This window comes from Mustela nigripes, chromosome 4, assembly GCF_022355385.1.
Source record: "Mustela nigripes isolate SB6536 chromosome 4, MUSNIG.SB6536, whole genome shotgun sequence".
In the NCBI taxonomy this organism is placed as follows: domain Eukaryota; kingdom Metazoa; phylum Chordata; class Mammalia; order Carnivora; family Mustelidae; genus Mustela; species Mustela nigripes.
In genome coordinates, this window is record NC_081560.1 from 84,725,012 (window position 1) to 84,744,504 (window position 19,493).

Below are 19,493 nucleotides of genomic sequence, written 5' to 3' on the forward strand. Positions count from 1 at the left end.
CTGGGATTTATGGTCTCCAACCACATATAAACCTGCTATAAAAACAGTCAACTAGATTCAGAAGTACCTAGAAAGCAAGATTTCTTAAGAGGACACTACCAAAAAATTACCTAGAATGATAAAGCTATCTTTTCTTCTATTCAGTTGTCCTTCCCCTTTTCAAATCCACTCATCCACTGAGTTATATAGTTACATAGTGTCAGACACTACAGTATACAACCTTTGGCAATATGGCAATATATTTATTCTTACCAAATACAGTTTTCTCAGAATCGATTCCTTGGAAAACTGTTTTTCTTTTTTACAAAATAGAAACCCATCTCGCCCAGAGGTAATCCAGCAGTCACCATTTCAGCTTTAAAATGCAAGGACATAATCTAACATTTTAAATTCAGTTAGCAAACATTTAGTGGGTGTCTCCTATGTACCAGGCAATGAGATAAGAAAGTAGGCTTGAAATAACCATTAATCTGCCATAAGATGGTATTTCATCTCATCCTGTAACATGCGTACCATCTTTCTTCTATTCCTTATCTATAAACCTCTGACGTATCAGACAGAAACATTCTATAACACAATTATAATCCTAGTGTGAAATTCAGACTAATGGAAGTTTAATTTATGGAATAAAACCTAAAAACAATCAGATAATGAGAAAACAAAGATGAAAGAGCAATGCAATATTTATCACATATCATTTTCTAGAAATTACTTAAATACACTTAAAAGCTTTGAAGACACTAAATACTGCATTAAAATTATTTTCAAGTAAAGACAACAAAAGCAAAAATGTTTACAAGTGGGACTACATCAAACTAAAAAGCTTCTACACAGCAAAGGAAACTATCAACAAATTGAAAAGGCAACTATGAAATAAGAGAACTATTCTGAATAGCAAAAAAACCCAACAAACAAATTGATTAAAAATGGGAGAATTGAATAGACATTTCTTCAAAGAGGACATACAGATCGTCAACAGGAATATAGGAAAATATGTTCAACATCACTAATCATTACGGAAATACAAATCAGAACCACGACGAGACCGGATACCTGTTAGAATGGCTAGCATCAAAAAGACAAGAAATAACAAGTGTTAGAAAGGATGTGGAGATAAGGAAAACCTCATGCACTGTTGGTGGGGATGTAAACTGGTGCAGCTATATGGAATGGAAACAATGTGGAGGTTCCTCAAAAAAAAAAAAAAAAAAAGAACTATCATATGATCCAATAATCCCATTTCTGGGTATTTATCTAAAGAAAGTGAAAACAAAAAGACACATGTACCACCATGTTCACTGTCGCCTTAGTTACAAGAGCCAAGACATGAAAGCAACCCAAATGTCCATTTATCAAAGAATGGATAAAGAAAATGTGACACATACGCACAATGGAATATCATTCAGTCATAAAAAGAAAGAATTCTTGGCATTTCCAGCAACAGGGATGGACCTTGAGAGCATTATACTAAGTGAAAGAAGTCTAACAGAGAAAGACAAATACCATATGATCTCACCTATCTGTGGAATCTAAGAACAAACAAACAAAAAACTGAACTCAGAGATAAAAAGAACAGATTGGTGCTTGCCAGAGGTGGGAGGTGGGTGAAATGGGTAAAGGAGGTCAAAGGACGCAAGCTTCCAGTTATAAAATAATCTATAATTATCACTTGGCTAATAAAGGAAATACACAGTCCCTAAAACTCATGGATCAATATTAAATTAAGACACTGAGATCAGCATTTGGTAATAAGTCTCTCATTTATAAAACCAAGAAATTTCAAACATATAGTCTGGGAAAATGCCAAAAACAATGTGAAGAAGAAAAAGGAAACAAAGGTTATAAATTTTACAACTTATTTCCTCATTTTACTTCAGTTATTGAGACTAAGTTGATTTATCATGTGATGGCTATCAGGTTCAGGGATAAAAACAAAGAAATTTTATCAAAAAAATAACTCAATACTTTCAAGGACAAGATGATTACAGAAAGACAGCAAATAAAAGAACTAGTTTTTCTAACTAAAGAGGCAGACATGAGAACACTATGAGAACAAACTATTTTTGTCAAGTCAAAATGTCTCAAAGTCCAATAAGATCTTTAAGGCTAAAATGACACAACTAAATACATGCCAAAAAGGGACTTCACTGTAGGCTATAATTCTGCTTAATTAAAAAGCCTACAAAATTAACTACAACACTTTTTATCATCATGACCAAGAACACAATTTAATTCATGTAGAATCAACTTAAAATTACTTAGGTTGGGGGTAGAAGAAAAGAGAGAACAATGCAGTTAATTTTGTTAGAAGTAATTTGTATGTGAAACAGTAAAGATTTTTGACATAAGACCTATCTTTCTTTTTTTTTTTTAAAGAATTTTTTTTTTAAAGATTTTATTTATTTATCAGAGAGAGAGGGGGGGAGAGAGCGAGCACAGGCAGACAGAATGACAGGCAGAGGCAGAGGGAGAAGCAGGCTCCCCGCCGAGCAAGGAGCCTGATGTGGGTGGGACTCGATCCCAGCACGCTGGGATCATGACCTGAGCCGAAGGCAGCTGCTTAACCAACTGAGCCACCCAGGCATCCCAAGACCTATCTTTCTAACTATATTCTACTTTGAATATTATTTAACTTGTACTGGAGTCATTAAATATCCATGACAATTGAGAGATGCAAACAGGAAGAAGGAAAGGAGTTAATAAAATCAAGGTCAAATAAAAAGAACAACTGTCACAGATATACTGATGTCAGTAAAACATAGATGACTGTTAAAAAGCTAAATATTACATCTTGGTAAAAAAAGTTTTCAGGGTGCCTGGGTGGCTCAGTCGTAGAGCATAGGACTCTTGATCCTGGGGTCAAGTTTGAGCCCCATACTGGGTGTAGAGATTACCTAAAAAAATTAAAAGAAAAAAGGAAGGAAGGAAGGAAGGAAAAGAAAGAAAGGCTGGTTTTCTAGGAGGAAAGAAAGAAAGTAAGAAAAGAAAGAAAGAAAGAAGTTTTCTAAAATTAATAGGCCAAGAACACCTACCACTCCTTCGGCAAGTTTCTGCGCTCCATGAATTTCATATAGTTGCAGCTGTTTTTCAAACAGTTGGGCGATAGCTCTATGAACAAGCTCATACTGCTCCTATTAGGGAGATGACATGATAAACAGGGGAAAATAAACAAGGGAAAGACATTTGGAAAAACAAAAACAAAAAACAAACCAAGAAGGCATAAAAAAAAATACAGTCTATAAAGTGAAACAAAAAACAGTACCTTGGTTTGCACTGCAGAATGCCTTTGTGTTCTCATTTCTTGTATTAAGTTAAATACATTAAATTCCTCTGGTATTTTCTAAAACAAAGAATTTAATACATCAACTCTTTCATATAGACCTTTAACGTTTCAGACAGACCTTCTATACATGCTGAATGACTGAAAACATTTGCTGAGCATGACCTACCATCCATCAGACACTGTTGTTGGCATTATAGACAGAAAGTTAATCTGGACCCTCAGCCGTCAAGCTAGTGAGGTAGTGAACAAGTAAGTACCCAGCCACAGTATAACTGCAGTGCAGTGGGAATAAAAACACTGACTAGCACGGATTGGTGTGTGGAGTAAAAAGTTAAGGAAATACACCTAAGCACAGCAGATTAAATGTATAATCGGTTTGGGGAATTGAGAAACTTGTTGTGGATACAGCCTAAAACAGAAAGAAGGAGAGGTATTTAAGGAGGAAAGAGGACAAGGCTACCTGGAATCAGTCTGTAAACATAATAGAGCCTGAACTCATTCCACAGGTGACTGCTTTCTGGGCTGGCTATGTAAGGACCAGCTAAGAAAGTTGGCAAAATACAGATCCCTCAGCTATATCTCTGGAGACTGTGAAACATCCCCAACAATTCTTTGGTACATCTGGAATCAGAACTACTACAGTAGGTAACACTGACATGAGCAGATCTGACATTCAGTCTGCTTTGCAGCAGGGAAGGTAAGAGTCCGAAGGGGAGAAACTGGTAGAAGTTTACTGAAGGAATCTAAAAAAAAAAAAAAGATACAAACAGATTTGAAGCACACTTCTGAGGCAGAACAATTAGAACTGGGTGATCAACAAGAATATTTTGGAGTGATAAAGAAGAAGAGTTATTAAAAAGGTTCCCAGGCTAGGTGCCTGGGTAGCTCAACAAGTTAAGCTTCTACTTTTGGCTCAGGTCAGATTCTAGGGTCCTGGGATGAAGCCCCGCTTCCCCATCTCTCTCTGCCAGCCTCTCTGCCTACTTATGATCTCTCTGTGTCAAATAAATTAAAAATCTTAAAAAAAAAAAAAAAAAAGGTTCCCAGGCTTACTATTTGAGAGTCCTTATATACTTCAAAAGATTTTTAAAGGGTGCCTGGGTGGCTCAGTCAGTTAAGAGTCTGCCTTCGGCTCGGGTCATGATCCAGGATCCTCAAATCTAGTCTGACATCAGGCTCCCTGATAGCAGAGTCTGCTTCTCCTTCTCCCTCTGCCCCTTCCCCCTGCTTCTGCATGCACTCTCTCTCATCAATAAATAAAATCCTGAAAAAAAAATTTTTTTAAGATTTTATTTATTTGACAGAGAGGGAGATCACAAGTAGGCAGAGAGGCAGGCAGAGTCAGAGGGGGAAGCAAGCTCCCTGCAGAGCAGAGAGCCGGATGCAGGGCTTGATCCCAGGACCCTGAAATCATGACCTGAGCTGAAGGCAGAAGTTTATAACCCATTGAGCCACCCAGGTGTCCCTGGAATGACCAGATGTTTATTCTGCTTACTGGCATTTATTTAAATGCCTCTTTCCATCCCATTTTTAATCTTTGACCTTCATGTTAAAAATGGGTTAGAATCCTAGTTAAATTTTGTTCAATTAAAGATTTTCATTTGAGGGGCGCCTGGGTGGCTCAGTGGGTTAAAGCCTCTGCCTTCGGCTCAGGTCATGATCCCAGGGTCCTGGGATCGAGCCCCGCATCAGGCTCTCTGCTCAGTGGGGAGCCTGCTTCTTCCTCTCTCTCTGCCTGCCTCTCTGCCTACTTGTGCTCTCTCTCTGTCAAATAAATAAATAAAATCTTTAAAAAAAATTTTTTTTCATTTGAGTATCAGGTGATGATTACATTTTTGAGGAATACAAAAATAAAATTTAACCCCAGAGGGCTTTTGAAGAAAATTTAAAATTTAAATATTCCCTAGCAACACTCAAAAATGTTAAGGCAGGGGAAAAAAGAAGGAATAGAGGGAGGAAAGAAGTTAGAATGAAAAAACCCTAAATATTTTATTAATCCTATTTGATATAAAATAAAAATTGACATATTCACAGAAACACACCTTAAAGCTACAAAAGGGGAAAGCCTGGCTGGCTCAGTGAGTAGAGTATGTGACTCTTGATCTTGGGGTTGTGACTTCAAGCCTATGTTGGACATACTGTTTAAAAAAATAATATTTTTAAAAAGCTGTAAGAAATAGTGCATTGAAAATGAGTACTACAGAATGAGCAAGAGAAGCAAATCTACATACAATGAGACAACCTAATGTTTTTCAAATCTGAAATAAGGGCTATGTTTTATTTATCTCTATATCCTCCATAGTATTGAACACAACGTCTTTGAAATAGTAGCGGTAGTAACAACAATTAACACCAGTTTTAATGAAAACTAACACTGAACTGAGCACTTGCTATTTGTAGGACACACATAGTTCTAGGAACTTTACAAAGGTTTATTTATTTTTTACAAGTTATTAATATTTTAATATTAATTAAATTTAATTAAATTTTAAATTAATTAAAATTTAATATTTTAATATTGAAAAAACTGAGGCACAATGAAATTAAGTAACTGAACCCAAATCCCACAGACAGTAAATGACTGAATTTTAATCTGGGCAGTTCGGCTCCAAACTCAATATCCTTAACCGCTATAAAATAGTATTTCCATTTAGGCATAAATATTTACTGAACTGATTATACTTACACCTAGAATAAATATAAAAGGCAATGAGGATTCTGTATTTGGAAAAGTCAACCCGGAGTTTCCATTCTAAATCTAGGTGTCAATTCACATAGAACAAGGGATGGTAACATGTTTACTTTTCTGCCTCACAAATTATCTCAACGTAACATACATCATTGATACCTTTTCCAGTTCTATTACCTTTTTTCTTACATAGTAAAGCTATTTCTAAAGAAGTAACATAATGAAACACATGCTGTAATTTACTACATTTTACCCTTAAGTTGGAAAATAATAACAGATCAACTGAATATAATGCTATATAAAAATGATTCTTACCCCAGCTTTTAGTAAATTCCACGTATAATCTATGGCACAGATGGCACCTGTTCTTCCACAGCCTGCACTATAAATATAAAGTTTGAAAGAACAATTTGATTTTTGTCATAAAATAACTATAAAATAAATGTGGATGAACATGTTAATTTTTAGTAGCAAAAAAAAAATCATTTAAGAAACCTGACAATATTCTACTATTTCAGTAAACAAATCATATCTTAAAGTATATGCATGGCAAACATCTTAAACATTAGTATTTACATCTTGTGCTTATTTAATTTAGGGAACTTCTAACATTCAGAGAACACCTAAGTGATTCACAGAATATCTAGTAGCTTTTAATTTGGAAATCTAATTCTATCTCAGAAAATCCTGTCTAGCCAACATAATAACTTGAAGAGAGAAATTTATTTTACATCCAGTATGGATGTAATTTCACACACCAGTATGGCTCTGGTGCCTTAGAGGAGGAAACAATACACCGTTTCAATCTGCAAAAGGTATAGAAAAGATGAGGAATACCAAAGCCCTAGAAATTGGTTTGAACACTAGCAGTGATTTCAGCAGAAGAACAAAGATGAGTGACGTACTCATCTCCTAAAGAACTAATAGAACCCAGAGAATGTAAAGTGAAATTCTGCAGGGTTTTTTTAAAAAATATGACAAAAGTACATTAGAGCAACTGCTCTCAACTAGAGGGAGATAGGAGACGTGCATCTCAGGATTGGGAATCACTGTGAGTAACTGAAGACATTACTGACATCACCAGAGTAGTTTTTAGATAGAAAAAAAGTTGGGTAGCATTTTAATGCATATTTTGGAACCTTTAGAAATATCAGTAGTTTGTCAAACATGTCATCTAAGATTTCCTGATAAAATAAATCTATAAGCAACTTAATGTAATCTTTAAAAAGCTCTTACTAATCCATAATATTAATTTTTAACTGTTGATACATTTATCAATTCCTCACATCAAAACATTTCTAGATTACTGCATTGAGTTACTAGGGGTTAAATGACATATATTTAAAATCTGACGGTTAAAAGTGTGACTAAAGTCACACAAAGATATACACAACCAGACTGATAAAACACACTGCCAAAATTCAGAAACAGATCTGAGTATATGTATGTATTACATAATGGTGGAGTCTCCCATGAAAGGGTAAAGATTAGACCATTCAATAAATGATACAGGGAATGTAAGCCTAACAAGAGCAAAACCTGGATTCGTACCTCATACCTTAATCATAAAAAAACTCCAGATGGATTAGGTTTACAAAAAAACCTATAGAAGTGCTAAAAAGATAGTTTATGTATTACTATCACAGAAGGACTCTCTAAGCATCTCAATGGATGGAACTCATAAATGACGATTCATAACTCTGACCTCATACAACTTAAAATTTATCTGTGGCAAAAGATTGGCAGAATAAAAACCACTTAAAAACCATGCTACTGACAACATGACTAAAAGTTGTTAACTTTTAGTTATATAAATACATATAGATAAATGAAGATAAATGAATATATAAAGATAAATGAAGAGTTTATAACATAATTGTTAAGAGATAAATGCCTGCTATGAAATAACTGGCGAAGTATACAAACAAGCAATTGACAAAAGAATATAAACAACCAAGAAAAAAAAAGGGAGCCTGGGTAGCTCAGTTGGTTAAGCAACTGCCTTCAGCTCAGGTCATGATCCTGGAGTCCGTGGATTGAGTCCTATATTGGGCTCCCGGCTTGGCAGGGAGTCTGCTTCTCCCTCTGACCCTCCCCGCCTTCATGCTCTCTCTTACTCTCTCTCAAATAAATAAATCAAATCTTTAAAAAAAAAAAGGGTAGCCTGTCATGCCGGCATTAAATCAAACAAGATAACAGTATTAGGGAGAGTACGGGAACACAGCCACCCCACAAACTAATTATAATTAACATTAGCTTTATGGGTAACAAAATTTAAAATATGTATTAAAAGCATGAAAAAGTTCATGGTCTTTTACTTAGAAATTACATTTGCTTGTATCTATCCCAATGAAGTAATTACAGATGTGCTCAAAGATTGCACCATGAAAAGAGCCACTTGGACATTTAAACTATTGTTTAAAATAGATGAAAAAAGGGGATGCCAGGGTGGCTCAGTCTGTTAAGCATCTGCCTTTGGCTCGGGTCATGATCCCAGGGTCCTGAATCAAGCCCCACATCGGGCTCCCTGCTTAGTGGGGAGTCTGTTTCCCCCTTTGCCTGTTGCTCCCTGCCTGCTTGTGCACTCTCACTCTCTCTGACAAATAAATAAAATCTTTTAAAATAAATAAATGTTTTAAACAGTTAAAATAGATGAAAAAGGATGGGGAGGGGTAGTAAATGCCAAGGAATGAAAGTTAAATATAAAATATAGGGTAGTCATAATTCATTGCAGAAAGAACAGTTACACGATTTAGGGAAAAAATGTACACAATTATATTACGTGGGGAAACATTCTTTAAATACTAAGCACGCATACACTGTGTGGACACAAACTGAAGGACATATACTGAAATTTTAACAATGAGCACCTCTACTGGAATTGTGACTTCTTCCTTTTATGTATGTGTTTTCTAAGTCACTACAGTTAAAATACTATTTTGGGCTATTTAAAAATATTAAATGGTCTACTTCATTTTTTAAATGAAAACCTTCCTATCAAATTGGATTTATGAACTATGTACACTGGGCAACACAGAACAAAAAATGATTGTGATGAATCTGTGAAGAAGTCAAGTCAAAGCAATTTCTATAATTAGATTTTTCTCTTCTTAAAACAGTCAACTACTTAATTAAATCGTCAACTAACCACTGAATTAACTATAGAAAAATATTTTTTAATTAACCAAGTTTTCAACTGATTACCACATGTCCATCAGCATGTCACCTTTTTGGCCCATAAATAAATAGCAGCCTTTCCAATCACGAATAAGCATTACAATCAGACCTACTGGATAAGAAAAACTATCTTTGGTATTCTGTCTCCATTAAAAAAATCTCTGAACTCTTTAACCAGTTAATTTCTGAGTCTCAGAAATTTCATTCACTCTTTATAGCAAATGTGAATGCAGATACAAGTCACTTAAAGAAACTGATAGCAGTTTTCTGAAACATGTACTATATCTCTAAGTCTTTTAGAAGAAATATAATGTAAATTAAAAATAAAAAACTGCCTCAGGATTCAGATAGGTTTTACTATTTGGAAACCAATATAATGACCTATCTCACTTGGCAATTCTATAAATTAGGTTTTAAAATATCAAACATCACCCATATTAATAATGCCACTTATATTTCAAAGTATTTAAATATTTAGAAAATTCTTTTGTACCTGCAATGAATACAAATAGGCACATCTTCATGTTCTTGGTATTTCCTCATTAAGCTTATCATGTCCAGAATAGAATCAAATGATGTGGGAACATCATGGTCTGGCCAGTTCACATAATGAAATTGATATAGCCTACGCGATTCCTTCAAGAATAACAGAAATTCAGCAGTTATAAAAAGATATTACACATTTTAAAGCACACAGAAAAGCCACACATCTCACTTGACTGTCATTTATAAGATATTTATGTGGTATTTAACAATGCTTTAAAAAAAGAAATGATAACTACATTTATTGACTCTCATATACCAAGTATTTATATAAGGCCTTCACATATAAAAATTATTTATTCTCTACATGATGGTATGAGGAAGGTACTGTTAATACTATCCACATTTTATAGGTAAGGAAATCAAGACAGAAAGATTAAATAACTTGCCTAATGTTTCACATCAAGTGACAAATGCGGGATCTGAACCCAGGCATCTCCAGAGTATGCACTTTAACCCTTACACTATGCATATTCTTTAAGTAATTCACAGTAAATGTTTGAGCAATATAGACTTGTATTCAAATCTATTGTAAATAGAGGACTAACAGAATGTTTAAACTGAAAAAGAAAATTAGAAACTAACATGTCTAACCCCAATCCATTTCCTTATTTTAGATCAACGTATGTCTCAAAGTATGGAGTGCTGGAACCATGTCTACTTGTAAACCAGAAGGTAGGAGGTATAAATTTGTTTACGAAAATAATAGTTGAGGAAGACTGATGCACTTGATGGCTATGTTTAATTTTTCATAATGCTTTCAAAAATTAAAATAAAAATACAGAGATCGAGGGAGAAGCCAATAGCATTCTCTAATGTCCATCAGATTTTCTTTGATTTCTTCCTAGAAAATTAACATTTTTATATTGATCTGACACACTGAAGCCAAAGGCCTCAAATAAGAAAAATATATATCTAAATGAAAACTTAGCTTTGATGGTGGTTTGTTTCTAAAAAAGTTGTAAACTAGCAAAAGTGGGTAATAATTTTGTAAACAATGCTATAATCTGCTAACTGTAATAGAGGAAAAATATTTGCAGCAAAGAACCAACTATTCCAAGTATAGTAAATTTAATTTAGGAAAATTGTTTTAAAAGTTAAAATTTATATTACTTTATCTAATTGGATAAGCTAACAGCTAAAAATAATAAAACACTATACTCGGATTTTCTTCTTTATTATCTTACGTAAGAGAAATAATTAACAAACTTCCTTAACTATGCAAGATAAGATGGCATACAATTTATATGTCTTCTCTTTAAAAACTATCCTTAGAAACCATCTCTAAATGGAAAATACTTACATTTTGAAATTCAAGTAAGAGTGTCCTAATGAAGTAGTCTGTTCTTGCTTGCTCAGCTTCCTAAAATAAAGGAAAACACTTGTGAGTCAGTGAGAACACTGAAACAAAGACAAACACACCAAAACAAATAACCTTGTATTCAAAACCCACAATATAAAATTAACCATTAAAACTCCAGGTATATCTGGTCATTACAAAAACAACCATTCTAGGGCACCTGGGTGGCTCAGTCAGTTAAGCATCAGACTCTTGATTTTGGCTCAAGTCATGATCTCAAGAGTTGTGAAATCAAGACCTGCAACAGACTGTGGGCTGGGTGTAGAGCTGGGTGTAAGATTCTCTCTTTCCCTCTGCCCTCCCCTCCCACCCCATGCTCTCTCTGTCCAAAACAAATAAAAATCATTCTAAAAGTCACCAAGCTGTTTATCTAAGTTCTACTTACAGTTTAAAAACAAAAATCCAGAAGTGTCTGTTAACCAATTACTTAACCAGGAGTCTGTCATGCATGGTTGCAAAGTTACAGTCATTCCCAGAATTATGTAACAGAAATAATACAAAATATACAATGTTCAGTACCCACTACCACCTTCAACTCTTTTATCTTTCCCTAAAGCTTGATTTACCCTACCTGACGCTCACCTCTCAGTTCACTGGATGTAGACTTGGGAAGGAAGAATATGCGCTCATAAAATTTCAAATTACTATTTTGGTTGATGACAATATAACCACTTTAAAAGTCTCTTACTATCATTTGTCAAAGTATCAGAATAAAGCCACTGTATATTTGTCCCTTAGGAAACTATTCTTTCTGCTTTGTAAATAAAACCACATATAATCTAGGGCAGTGACTGTCAAGAATAGGATATGGTGTTTTTTAATAAAAAGAATATTCAATAATATTCCTGCTTTAATTTTTTAAGTCACAGCAGTTCATTTTGAACTTTTCAAATAACATTAAGAGAAAGTTTATGTTTTTACTTTCAACAACAAAAAAAACGAGTATAGGTGAAAACATTGATCCCAAAATTTTTCTTTTTTAAAAATATTTGATTTTATTATTATTTTTTAAGTAATCTCTACACCCAATGTGGGGTTTGAATTTATAATCCTAAAAATCAAAAAATTGCATACTCCACCAACTGAGCCAGCCAGGAGCCCCTACACTTAACTTTTTCTTCCTAAGAAGGGCTATATAGCAAATATTTTTGGCAATGTGGACCATAAAGTCTTTGTCTACTAAACTTTGCTATTGTGATAAGCAAATATATAAATTAATGGACATGGTTGTATTCTATTAAATATCTACAAAACAAGCAGCAGGTTACACTGACCTATGCATAGTGTGTCAACATCTGGTCTAAGTGGTTACATGCAGCAACATGTGACTGAGTTCCTCCTAGGTAGTCCTCCCTCTCCCATCAATACTTTACCCTCTTTCTCATCCCCAAACCAAGACAGCTTCTGATACTGTCTTTTCTCAGTCTCAAAAACTGAATGTCAAGTAGTCAAGTCACTTATTCTGGTCATTACCACCAACCTGCTTTCTAATTATAAACTAAATTTTGGGGGGGCACCTGGGTGGCTCAATGAGTTAAGCCTCTACCTTCAGGTCAGGTCATGATCTCAGGGTCCTGGGATCGAGCCTCACATTGGGCTCTATGCTCAGTGGGGAGCCTGCTTCCCCTTCTCCCTCTGCCTGTCTCTCTGCCTACCTGTGATCTCTCTCTGTGTCAAATAAATAAATCTAAAAAAAAAAAAACCTAAAAAAATTTTTTAGATTTATTTATTTCAGAGAGAGAGAGAATATGCAGGTGGAGAGGGAGAAGAGAGAGAATTCCAAACAGACTCCCCACTGAGTGTGGGAGGCCAACTTGGGGTTCGCTGCTACCACCCTGAGACCATGACCTGAGCTAAAACCGAGAGTCAGACACTTAATCGAATGAGCCACCCAGGTGTCCCTATACACTTGATTTTTGTTTACATCAGTGTTAACAAATCCTGAGTTGTTGGAAACAGCCATAAGACATACAAATTACGGGACGCCTGGATGGCTCAGTGGGTTAAGCCTCTGCCTTCAGCTCAGGTCATGATCTCAGGGTCCTGGGATCGAGTTCCGTATTGGGCTCTCTGCTTGGCAGGGAGCATGCTTCTACCTCTCTCTCTGCCTACTTGTGATCTCTCTCTCTCTCTGTCAGATAAATAAATAAAAATCTTAAAAAAAAAAAAAAAGACATACAAATTACTTTCCATTTGAAATCTTCTAAGAATTTAGAACTTAAGAATAAGAATTGCTTCATTAGAATGGCTCAATCCAATATTGGTAAGTCAAGGCTACTGCTAATCAAATCAAACCTCTCACAGGGCCTTTTCAAATTATCTTTTAGTTCAATTTAAGAAATCACCCAAAAAAGTCATTTCAAGTTTTTCCAAATGATAATCTATTTCTTTCTTTCCTCTAGTCATTATTTTAAATGTTGTTTACTATTCTTGAACCCCAACACTTCGGAAATTTCAACTCATTTAGTTGTTGAATGTTAAGCAGCATTTGTTTTCAGTTGAAATTTAACATTTAGTAGATGCCTTGTTATATTTAAACTTACAAATGTTCAATACAACTATATTGCACAGAAAATAGGTTTCCTGAACTGTCCAGGAACTTGACATTGTAGAATACTTTATAGATTGTTGAGGAAGGAGGTGTTGCCTCACAGAAATACACAATGTGGTATGTATTATTTTTATCCATTCCAACTAACAGGAAACGCAATAGGTTTTTAAAATTTTATGTTTAACCCACAGTTAATTCTAACCAGGACTTCAGAATACTGGCTACTTATTAAATCCAGGCAATTCTTCATGTTCCTGTGAATGTGTGAATGTGTTTTGGGGTGAGATTAAGATTTAAATCAATGGGGGCGTCTGGGTGGCTCAGTGGGTTAAGCCTCTGCCTTCGGCTCGGGTCATGATCTCAGGGTCCTGGGATTGAGTCCCGCATCGGGCTCTCTGCTTGGCGGGGAGCCTGCTTCCTCCTCTCTCTCTGTCTGCTTGCCTCTCTGCCTATTTGTGATCTCTCTCTGTCAAATAAATAAATAAAATCTTAAAAAAAAAAAAAAAAGGATTTAAATCAGTGGACTTTTGAGTAGAGCAGACTGCCTCTATAGGGGGTGGCCTTAATCCAATCAATTAGGGCCTGACAGAAAGAATAAAAGGACCAGTCTTGCCCAGATGAGAGAATTCTCCAATATACTACTTTCAATAGCAACACTGGCTCTTCCTGGTCCTACACAGACTGTCTTTAAACTGGAAATGAGTATTAGTCTTTCTGGGTCTCTAGTCTGCCTGCCTTTGGACCAGAACCACTACCCCAATAGCTCTCCCAGTTTCGGGTTACTGGTCTTCAGACTTAAACTAAAGCATCAACTTTTCTGTGTCTCCAGTTCGGTTGACCACCCTGCGGACGTTGGACTTACCAGCCTCCATGATCCTATCAGCCAATTCCTTATAATAAATATTTTCTCTTTATATATATATATGCCTCTCTTACTGGTTCTATTTCTCTAGAAAACCCTAATACAGGGAAGTTATTTAATTTTCATCTATATTGTCATAAATTTTGAGTTTGAGTAAGCAAGACAACATATTTCTTTCAGGTGATTAAGATAGATGCCATTGGGTATAATACTAAAAGCAAATTGCTGGTTCTATTCTGAAGCTCACTTGTGTTTCTCTTTTTTGCTTTTCCTTCATTATTTTTGTTTACTAATTCATTTTCTCAGTTTTCAGCTGTGTTAGTTTTAGAACTTAAATTTAGCTCATTTCCAGAGCTTATTAAATAGGTGTATATTTTAAGTTTCATAATTAATTATCTGCCATATAAGATCAATCTTTACTCCTCGGACAGCAGTTCTCAAAACCATCTTTGTATATAATTACAAAAATTCTGGATAGCATAACAAACATGAAAGATTAACATGATACACTAAACTTTAGTCATCAAAGGTCTTTCCCATTTCAGCTTGAAATTTTATGTCAATTACCTTGAGATTAAAAGTCACATGCTTCACTGATTGAGCCAGCCAGATACCTCAACTTTAATACCAATTTCCAAATAGATCACTCAAAGCATAGCTAGGTTACCCTATTTTCACTTTATATACATAAAAATTTATTATCGACTTATATACAAAGACTAACAGCAAATTAACACAATAAAGTAAAAGGAAATTACACATTTATAAAGTAATTTTCAAAACTTTTAAATTTAAAAGCAGTATAGGGTGCCTGGGTGGCTCAGTGGGTTAAGCCGCTGCCTTCGGCTCAGGTCATGATCTCAGGGCCCTGGGATTGAGTCCCGAATTGGGCTCTCTGCTCGGCAGGGAGCCTGCTTCCTCCTTCTCTCTGCCTGCCTCTCTGCCTACTTGTGATCTCTCTCTGTCAAATAAATAAATAAAATCTTTAAAAAAAAAAAAAATAAAACCAGTATAAAAACAAATACCTTTATTTTTTTGAAGACTTATATATTTAAGAGAGACCAGGAGGAGGGGCAGGAGAGGGAGACAGAGAATTCTTTTTTTTTTTTAAAAGATTTTATTTCTTTATCAGAGAGAGAGGGGGGGAGAGAGCAAGCACAGGCAGACAGAATGGCAGGCAGAGGCAGAGGGAGAAGCAGGCTCCCTGCTGAGCAAGGAGCCCGATGTGGGACTCGATCCCAGGACGCTGGGATCATGACCTGAGCCAAAGGCAGCTGCTTAACCAACTGAGCCACCCAGGCGTCCCGAGACAGAGAATTCTTAAGCAGACTCCCTGCCCAGCATGAAGCCTGACCTGGGGCTCAATCCCAAGATCCTGAAATTATGACACGGGGCCAAAATCAAGAGTTGGCTACTAACTGACTGAGCCACCCAGACACCGCCAAAAACAAACATTATTATTAATATATATTTGTTATAATTAAGTGTACATGGAAATACTGAATGCTTGGCTTATATAAAACTGGCCTCATATCATATTATAATCATTTATCAGTCTAGCATCCCAATTTTTCTTTTTTTTTTTTTTAAGATTTTGTTTATTTGACAGACAGAGAGATCACAAGTAGGCAGGGCAGTAGGCAAAGAGAGAGGGGGAAGCAGGCTCCCTGCTGAGCAGACAGCCCAATGCGGGGCTTGATCCCAGGACCCTGAGACCATGACCATGATCTGAGCCAAAGGCAGAGGTTTAACCCACTGAGCCACCCAGGTGCCCCTACCATCTCCATTTTCTGAATAATATATACATAACTGAGTACTTACACAAGAAATTTTAAATGGTGCAAACGTTATAGGTTCTTCTCCATACAAAGGCCAATAGCGTTCACATTTTTTTTTTTTTCAAAAAAAAAAAAAAAAAAAGCCTGTAGGTAATCCATATGGTAGTTTTTCCTGAACTTCTATAAATATTTTGTGCCCTAGTGTTCAGCTTGTTGCTCTTCCCAGAAAACAGAAAAACTGACATAGGTAGGCAAATTGTTAGAAGAGCTTAGACTTACACCCAACTGTTCTTAAAGGTAAGCTACTATTTGCTTTCCAAGATTACTCATAAGAACTTTATTAATATAAATGTCTAAGCTGTTCACTGCTATCTGCTTGGTCAACAGAGTAGATTCCAAAGATCCTCCTCTAGAAAAGAAACACTACTTTAAAAAAACAAAGTGCCTGGTACAAGGAAGTCTGTTTAGTATAAAGGTTGCCACGCAAGTTTCAATGCTTGTAAAATGACAACCTTTATAACATCTAGCTGAATTCCCATTAGGTATAAAATCTGTGGGATAGTAGAAAAGAAAACTCTACTTGCTATAAGAAAAATTTCCCAAGTTGTAACTAAGTAAGGAATATACTGGTATTTACATTCCAAGTATAAACTAACAAACAATTGACACCAAAAACTATGTGCTAAATTCATACATTGAATAATCTATAGTCATATTATCACAGTCATTTCAGAGACGAGGAAACTAAAGCACCAAGGTGAAAATGCTATTAAAGTGTAGGTTTATTTGATTTCATTACTCATGTTCTTTCCATTAGGTCTTATTCTAGGTCAAAATCAAAGTCAAGCTTATCAAATAAATTCATAGGTCCTAATTCACTGACAATTTATTACTAACAAAATACTATGATCACAAAATCTTTAGCTTCAAAAATTCTGTACTCAATATGACCTATTTTCATCAAGTATTACTACTGAAATACAAGTGGCAAATATTAACAGAATGAAAGAAGAAATGAATCCTAAACCTTAAGAGTAACAAAAAAACAGTAGGAGAGTGAAATTTAAATTTTCTAATACAAACAATTACTAATACTGGTACTGAAGTACATCCTGTCAATTCTTAAACAGATAACCTAATTTACTGGCTTATATATTTTCTAATCTTAGACTGTTAATTTTCTATCCAATATTATGTAATACTTCTACTACTGATAAAGGATTTAATGAGGAATGACAAAAATTATTAGTTAAAAAATAAGGTTTCCCAATGATTTATATTACAATGTCTCACATAACTAAAAGATGCGCTACTTTGCTTTATGCAATATATTCTTTACTGAAAAAAATTTAACAAGAATTTTTACAACTTTTTTGCCAGAGGGGAGGTGGGTGAGGGGATAGGTGAAACAGATTTAAAAAAACTTTACTTTAACTAATCTACCACATTAGTATAAGGAAAATTGAAATCATCACATAATTTGTTTCTAAGTCTGATGTGTGTGTCACATTTATAGAAGACACACTTGTTTTATTTAATATCTATTCTCTGTAAATATATTAGCACCTCCAACATTAAAAACTTCGTTGGTCTTGAAGCTGCAGGAGATCACAACGGTTTTAAAACTAATTTTACTTGCACAGAGTATAAAAATACCAATGATAAAAATTTCAGATTAAGGAATTTTGTTTTTGTATGAACAAACAAAAAAACGTAATGGCACTCTCAGAAAAATAAGAATATTCCAGCTATAAACTGATATAATTAATCAAAATTATTTTATGGAACTCATTTTCATTTGCTCAATTTAATTCCTATTTTAAAAATACCTCTCTACTTCAGTCCAAAGTGTTCTACTTACAACAATCATTAAACATCAAAAGACTAATGATATAGTATCTATTATTTTAAGTGTGTCATAAAATATACCTGTGAAATATAAAAAAAAAAAGAGCTTATGTGGTTTTTAGAGATGATCATGTTTCTTTTATCAAGTAAAACCAGTAACAGAACACAAAAAAGAAGTATCTACTTGGGCTCAGAATATAACAAAGGACTGGAACTATATATCCCTAGAAATGAAATGATAAAAACAATCCTCCACAATTATTTTGTGTTAATAGGTATACATACCCTTCCCATCTCAAATTCTCGACAGGCCATCACAATGATCTAAAAAGAAATGAGAGATGGGATGAGATGAAGACTGTATCAATGAAACACAATTTTACTTTTAAAATAAAATATGAATTCTAAGAATTACTTTTTACTGAGCGTAATTATATCTAGCCTGTCAAAAAAAGGAGTTTTAATATTAAAAGTAGGAACTAAAGAAATGATCAAAATCACACCTTGTAATCAAGGAATAACTATATAGCAACAAATTAAATTGGCTTCAATTATCATAATGTATTTAATTTGAATTAAATTTTATGATCCTTATAGAACGGCCTCTGACTTTTGAAACTACATTAAAATATCACTTTTAGGGTATTTACCCAAATAGCACTATGAAATATTTTAAATACATTTAATAAAATTATCTGAAGGCTGAATACATTTAATACTGTCTTTAAACAAGAAGGTTATTAGATTTGCTTCTTTATCCCAACATTTTATAATGTAATGTTTCAAACATATAGCAAAGTTGAAATAGTGTTAACAGTAAATACTATATAGCCACCATCTATATTCTACCATTAACACTTCACTCTTTTTCTATCACATAGCTATCCCTGTATCCATCTAACTTGGTAGATATCTTAACAGTTACTGACTGATGAAAAGATTTAAAGTATTATCATATTCTCCCCTTAAAATATTTCAACTAATTTGTGAGAATCGAATGAAACATCCTAGACTTCAGTTTTGGTCTTTTTAGTATAACGTAAGTTATAATTAACACATCATTATAGCTAATAAGTCTTCTCAGCCCTTATTCAGTAAAACATCCTATGTCATCACATGTAATAATTGTCAAAACAGATTATGAAAAGTAAATTACTTACTACGACATTGTACTCCCATATCATCCTCCAAAAATCTATTACTGTATTTGCTAAAGGTCCTTGGGTTGCCACATATGCTTTTGGCCCATAAACACCCTAAAATGGTTAAAAGGAAATTTCATATTTATTACAATTACCAAAAGTATTTCCTTACCTAATTTTAAGGTTTCAAATTTTATTAGTAATACTCCTCTTTTCACCTTAAGCATTTCCAAATAATATACTATTTTTGTGTATTTATT

The 19,493-nt window shown here is 34.5% G+C and overlaps 1 protein-coding gene across 2 annotated transcripts in view; it reads right to left on the reverse strand.

Moving 5' to 3' along the window:
• The window catches only part of PTPN12 (protein tyrosine phosphatase non-receptor type 12), a 93,162-nt gene that overhangs the window by 20,767 nt on the left and 52,902 nt on the right, over positions 1–19,493 (reverse strand). For both annotated transcript variants that reach the window (XM_059396971.1, XM_059396970.1), the window contains exons 4-11: positions 19,252–19,347; positions 18,377–18,415; positions 16,287–16,358; positions 10,996–11,055; positions 9,643–9,785; positions 6,288–6,354; positions 3,263–3,340; positions 3,033–3,131 (exon numbers count right to left, since the gene is read on the reverse strand). In XM_059396971.1, the coding sequence (XP_059252954.1) occupies positions 3,033–3,131; positions 3,263–3,340; positions 6,288–6,354; positions 9,643–9,785; positions 10,996–11,055; positions 16,287–16,358; positions 18,377–18,415; positions 19,252–19,347 (654 nt within the window). The remainder of the gene's footprint in view (positions 1–3,032; positions 3,132–3,262; positions 3,341–6,287; positions 6,355–9,642; positions 9,786–10,995; positions 11,056–16,286; positions 16,359–18,376; positions 18,416–19,251; positions 19,348–19,493) is intronic.